We start from the raw sequence: 6,205 nt of genomic DNA, 5'->3' as shown, positions 1-6,205 counted from the left end.
GCATAATTGAAGTGTTAGATTGAACTAGCCATGATTTTAAGACAGTGGCAGAGTATGTGGTGGCTAGTGTAGACAAGTGCCTATACCGGTCTCTTAAAATTTCTTTATTTTTAAATAAGCATCTTTTAGATATTTATCTTTATATATATAAATAAGTGCCCTACCAAATATGAGTATTTTAAAACCAGCATCCCTCCAACCGATTTTTCTGGTTCTGCCACTATTCTAAAGTCATGTGTTGCTGCACAAGCTAGCTAGCTGACCATGCATGCGATTATTGCATGAAAGAGGAGCCTATACTTATATAACACTGCACCGTTTCAAAAGGACAAGCCTGACTAATTTCGAATACAAATTGGGCAGGCGGCATCGAGTTGAAGCAGTTTAAAGGATCAACAATCAGGTGAGTATCGACTAATTGGAATAGCATGACGGACTTATGCCTAACCTTAGTTAATTTGCCAAGAAATTAAGAATTATGGACTCAGTTATAAACTCATTTAACATATGCAACAGTTATTAAGCTTATTTCATCAGAAGGCATCGAGTTTATGCTTATTCAATAAGAAGGGAAAGAAGGTCGTCAAATTATGGAATTGCTTATGTCCATAAAAGAAGGGCTTCCTTTTCTTGTGACCGCCTTATTAGTAGTGGATTCATCACTGCTGCTTAGCTCCTTTAGGGGCTTTTATATATAAGAATGGAGGGCTTAATATTGAACGAAGGGGAAGACGCCTAGTTTAAGTGTTTTTCTGTTGCTTTTATCATCCTGTTAATTTGTAGAATGTTGTGGTGGTGATTCTTCTTTTTCTTTAGTGCACAACAAACCTTTTATAAGTGTTTTTCTTAAAAAAAAAAACATTCCGATGCTAACACGCTGGGGAGAAAAGGCCCCCCCAAACCTTTTATTAAAAAGAATAAAGAAATAAAAGTACAAAAAAATTAACGAGAGGGACAACATACACAATTCCTCAATGTACAAAAGTTAACCTCACTCTGCTCCACAAAAACAAGATTGGTTGTAGCTTCTAATAAGCCAAAAATATATGGAGAATCTAAAAAAAATGTTATAGAAATATTGGAAGGAAAATAAAAGAAGAAGCAAAAAATATATGGTGAATCTAAAAGAAAATGTTATAGAAATATTGGAAGGAAAATAAAAGAAGAAGCAAAAAATATATGGTGAATCTAAAAGAAAATGTTATAGAAATATTGGAAGGAAAATAAAAGAAGAAGCAAAAATGTGTGTGGATTACGTAACAATAGCATGACTCTGCAGGGCACCAAAGAGAACGTTCGGTCAGTTTCGTAGAGACCAAGACCTTGCAGATGTGACTGGCGATAACGAACAAATTGTCTCATTTCTGAAATGAATTATGCTTCCAATGTTTCTGCCTTTTTCAGCTCTTCCTTTGTTAGCCACTAAGACAATGGAGGGGCAGCTGCATTGCCACTTCCTTCAACTAATATCACTGTCTTCTACTGTTTGGACCACCTACACCTCTCTCTCCCTCTGATCTTCAAATAGGAAAACAATTGACTTGCAGGGTCCAAATGAATTGGCATAAACTTATCTTGCTTTTGAAACATCTATCTCGCCTCTGGTTCTACACAGTTCCAGCACGTAAGAACTTCGAGTCATATTTTTGGAACTCGCTCTTATTATATAAATAATTTTCTTGTTCAAAATGACTTAATTAAAAAGTCTTTTATTAGGCCTTCTCTTGGCATATATATATATATATATATATAAGAATAGGATGGTCATTAAGCACGTTTATACTCACGTAACAAAAACTTTATTTTTCTCAAATGGTCAACTTTTGTGTTGATTTGACCTTACAGATATAATCTATATTATTAAATATTAGTGTAATTAGACACGGAATTAGGAAATAACGGTAAGTATCTTAAGGTTGAAACTAGCATCAATGTTTTACAATATGTTTAACACTTGAAATTCTGCTTGTTATTCCCAAGTGATATTTCCTATATATTAATAAATCATGCATGGCCACAAGTGGGGCCACAAATTACAATTTACCAAATTTAAAAGTCTTATATTGAAATCCTCACCTTCTTTTCAATATATGATCAAACAAAATTCTGCAACTTTAAAAGTAATTGCTTTGATGTTCAACGTCCGGTCCTCTCCGATGCCAGCAACTTTACTAGATCTCCTATCTCCTGCTATAAAAGCACTGTTCCCCAATCGGCTGCCATCTCTCTCTCTCTCTCTGTGGTTCTCTACAGCATAGCGATGGTGCAGCTGCAGGTATTGAATGCCCTGGATGTGGCCAAGACGCAGTGGTACCACTTCACAGCCATCATCATAGCTGGTATGGGCTTCTTTACCGACGCCTACGACCTCTTCTCCATCTCCATCGTCACCAAGCTCTTAGGCCGCATCTATTACTACGACGCCAACCCAGACCGCCCGGGAGTGCTCCCTCCCAACGTCTCCGCGGCGGTGAATGGGGTGGCCCTCTCAGGTACGTTCGCCGGCCAGCTGTTCTTCGGTTGGCTCGGCGACAAGATGGGAAGGAAGAAGGTCTACGGTCTCACCCTCATGCTCATGTTTGTCTGCTCCATGGCCTCGGGCCTGTCCTTTGGAAAGACCCCCAAGGGCGTGATGGCGGTGCTCTGCTTCTTTCGGTTCTGGCTGGGGTTCGGCATCGGCGGCGACTACCCACTCTCCGCCACCATCATGTCCGAATACGCGAACAAAAAGACCAGGGGGGCATTCATTGCCGCCGTCTTCGCCATGCAAGGGCTTGGCATCCTCGCTAGCGGGATCGTCGCCATCATCGTCTCTGCTGCTTTCAGGAACCAGTACTGGGCGCCAGCCTACGTGGTCAACCCCGTGGCCTCGACGGTACCCCAGGCTGACTACGTGTGGAGGATCATACTGATGTTCGGCGCAGCGCCGGCAGCACTGACCTACTACTGGCGAATGCAGATGCCGGAGACGGCCAGGTACACGGCGCTCGTGGCAAGGGACGCGAAGCAGGCTGCGATGGACATGTCGAGGGTGCTGCACGTGGAGTTCGAGAACGAGCAGGACAAGCTTGACGTCATGGCCGTGGAGAGATCCCTCAACTACGGCCTCTTCACCCGCGAGTTCGCCAAGCGCCACGGCCTGCACCTGCTCGGCACCACTTCCACTTGGTTCTTCCTCGACGTCGCCTTCTACAGTCAGAACCTATTCCAGAAGGACATTTTCTCTGATATCGGATGGATTCCGCCGGATAAAACCATGAACGCCGTCGAAGAGGTTTACCGGATCGCCCGCGCCCAGACCCTCATTACCCTTTGCTCCACCGTCCCCGGATACTGGTTCGCCATTGCTTTCATCGACATCATCGGCCGCTTCACCATCCAACTGATGGGCTTCCTCTTCATGACCGGCTTCATGTTCGCCCTCGCAATACCTTACTACAATTGGCACCAACCCACCCACCGTATTAGCTTCGTCGTCATGTATGCCTTCACCTTCTTCTTCGCCAACTTCGGCCCCAACACCACCACCTTCGTTATTCCGGCGGAAATCTTTCCGGCGAGACTCAGGTCGACGTGCCACGGTATCTCGGCCGCGGCGGGCAAAGCCGGCGCCATGATCGGGGCCTTTGGGTTCCTGTACGCAGCCCAGAGCAAGGACCCCGGCCTTGTTGACCCAGGGTACCGTCCCGGAATTGGGGTCAGAAATGCGCTCATTGTGCTAGGCGTCAGTAACGCGTTGGGCTTCCTCTTCACGTTCTTGTTGCCGGAGTCAAAGGGAAAGTCGCTGGAGGAGATAACGGGTGAGGCCGAACCGGCCGGGCAGCAGGACTGCGACCCCGAGTCTGGCTATACTGGCAGCGAACCTGTACAGACAGAGCCCCTTTAGTTGACATCTCTCCCCTTCCATTCTTTCAATGGGTTAATCAATTCTAAGGCCTTTTGAGACAAAAGTTCGGTCTGCCGCAAGAGAGTCGGTCGCCGGGCGGACGTTCTACGTACTGTGGATCAACTCCGTCCGAGTAATCTGCCACCCAAGTCCTCTTTCTGTCCTTTTTTTTGCTTTATTGCTCGCTTCACGATATCCGATACTTGTATGATCACACTCGATCAATAAAACGGTTAAGTTTTAAGTAGGAACTCAGTTTACAGGATCACAAGTATCCTAGGGAATGTTGGGCAACAGGAATACTGTCAGTGTTCTAGATTTTAGATTAGTGAAACAGTAGAACCTACCGTCCCTGAATTTATGGAACACTCACAAGTGCTTTTATTTTCAAACGCCCCTTTATTTTTACTGAACTTGGTTACATGCATTAAAAAATGAGAGAAAGAGAGACTTCTGAAAGGATAAAAGTGACATTAAAAAAAATATTTAAAAACTAAAATATATATACTTTTATAAATTTCTAAAAAGTGGAGTACATATTTGTTGTTCCTTGCACACAGATGTGCACACAAGTCAATCATACGCCGAAACTTTCTGCCATTTGATTTCGCAAGTCTGCAAATCAGGTTTTAAATATTAAGCACTTTTTGCATTTATCAATTTATCTTAAGTTATTATTCGTTATGGAAATGGAAATCAGCTCAAATAGGCCCATTAGGTTCGACGCATATCGGCCATATGTGTTAGCAAATAGGAACATAAGGCAACCGAGACTAACAATGCCGCGTTCTTCTGATTATGCTCTCGGTGTTCCTTCTCTTTCCTTCTGATTATGCTCTCGGTGTTCCTTCTCATAGATGTATTTTTCAATGTAATGTACTTTTACATTATAATTATTTCATCACGATATTATGTAACTTTCATCTGTTGAATAGAAGAACCCAATTAATTCTCACATCAAGAGCTCAAGTTTAGATGGAATTAAATAATGATTGGCCATGAACCAACGTTAAAGGGGCTGCGAGTGCTAGGGATAGTGAGCATTTACCCGATCGTGAATTTTCCGAAGGAGTCTCTTTCACTTAACTTCCACTGTCTTTTTGGTCCAAATCAGCCATTGAACTGAGGGATCGTTCATCTTTAACCACCGAACCCTTTTATAGATATTGAAGAGCCCAATACTTAGGACGAACCCAGTTATCGGCGCTTCTTGCAGAAATCGAACCATGTAAGGTGACATTTCTTTTATTGTCAATTGAAGCGATGAAATGTATATAATACAATTTATGTAACTGCACCACTTTTAAGGGACAAATATATTGGGATCTGAACTTTGCCAAGAGCCACTTGTAGCCGTACATGTTCCAACGTCTTCCACTTGATCGTAAGGGATAATTAGTGTCCTCCGTCAGTTTACTCCCACATAGATATTAAATTTTATTGTAATATATAATTTAGAGATGTAGCATCCACATTTATTGCTTAATTCACTAATGATAATGAATTCTTTAGATATACCTCAATCCCATTTAACTCGTATCCTGAAAAAATATCTTCCGTCAAAATTTTTGCTAATTCGTATTTGAACATGTTATTTGATGAGATATATAGATGAGTACAAGTCATGTTTTTGTTATTGCATTAATGTTGAACAAGGACTATATATAAATATATTTAGTTTTAACTCTCAAGTGATGTGAAACAAAGAAAGTTGACAGTATGTTACAGGCAATATTCGATTATATATTATCTTACTAAATTTTACCTTTTTAGCACATAGCACCTCCTCTTATTTATAAATACGTACTACATCTAGATTTTGTTTCATCTTTGTCTCTAAAAAGGTCTGAGTTCAAATATCCAACACGCCTTACTGCATCAAACTTGCTACTATTAGTTATTTTGTCCGTTTTGATAACCAAATCTTCTTTTGGTTGTTTTTAAAGGAGACAAGCAATGACTTACCTAGATAAAGTCTATTATGGAACAACAAAATATACTTTAGGAATGGCTGGGAAATACTTCTAAATCTATACAGCCATTTCTAAAAATAATCAGGAACGGTTGGGCTACCTTTCCCAAAACATTCTTAAAAATGGTACTCCTAAATACTTTTATGAAGGGTCACAACCATTTCTTAAAGTCTCATTAGGAACGATCTTTGGAAAAGTGGTCCTAAATGGACAAATTTAAATCACATTTTAACGTGTATATAGAAAATGGTCCATGGCTCACCCCAGCCATCCTTGATGCATTTGAATACACACACACACACATGTATATATAGAAGACTGAATGATGACTCTAGCTATCCAAAGT

At 41.3% G+C, this 6,205-nt stretch overlaps 1 protein-coding gene across 1 annotated transcript; it reads left to right on the top strand.

The window, feature by feature from the left end:
- The first annotated feature begins 2,260 nt into the window (after nt 1-2,260).
- LOC116265839 (inorganic phosphate transporter 1-4-like) lies at nt 2,261-3,886 on the top strand. The gene has a single exon (XM_031646789.1). The coding sequence runs from the start codon at nt 2,261-2,263 to the stop codon at nt 3,884-3,886; it is 1,626 nt and encodes a 541-aa protein (XP_031502649.1).
- The last annotated feature ends 2,319 nt before the right edge of the window (nt 3,887-6,205 follow it).

The sequence above is a fragment of the Nymphaea colorata genome, chromosome 12 (assembly GCF_008831285.2).
Source record: "Nymphaea colorata isolate Beijing-Zhang1983 chromosome 12, ASM883128v2, whole genome shotgun sequence".
Classification (NCBI taxonomy): Eukaryota; Viridiplantae; Streptophyta; class Magnoliopsida; order Nymphaeales; family Nymphaeaceae; genus Nymphaea; species Nymphaea colorata.
This window is presented reverse-complemented; position numbering and strand designations above follow the sequence as displayed.

Excerpts from the sequence above, each read along its gene's own strand:
- LOC116265839 (XM_031646789.1), top strand. The coding sequence starts at position 2,261 with ATGGTGCAGCTGCAGGTATTGAATGCCCTGGATGTGGCCAAGACGCAG.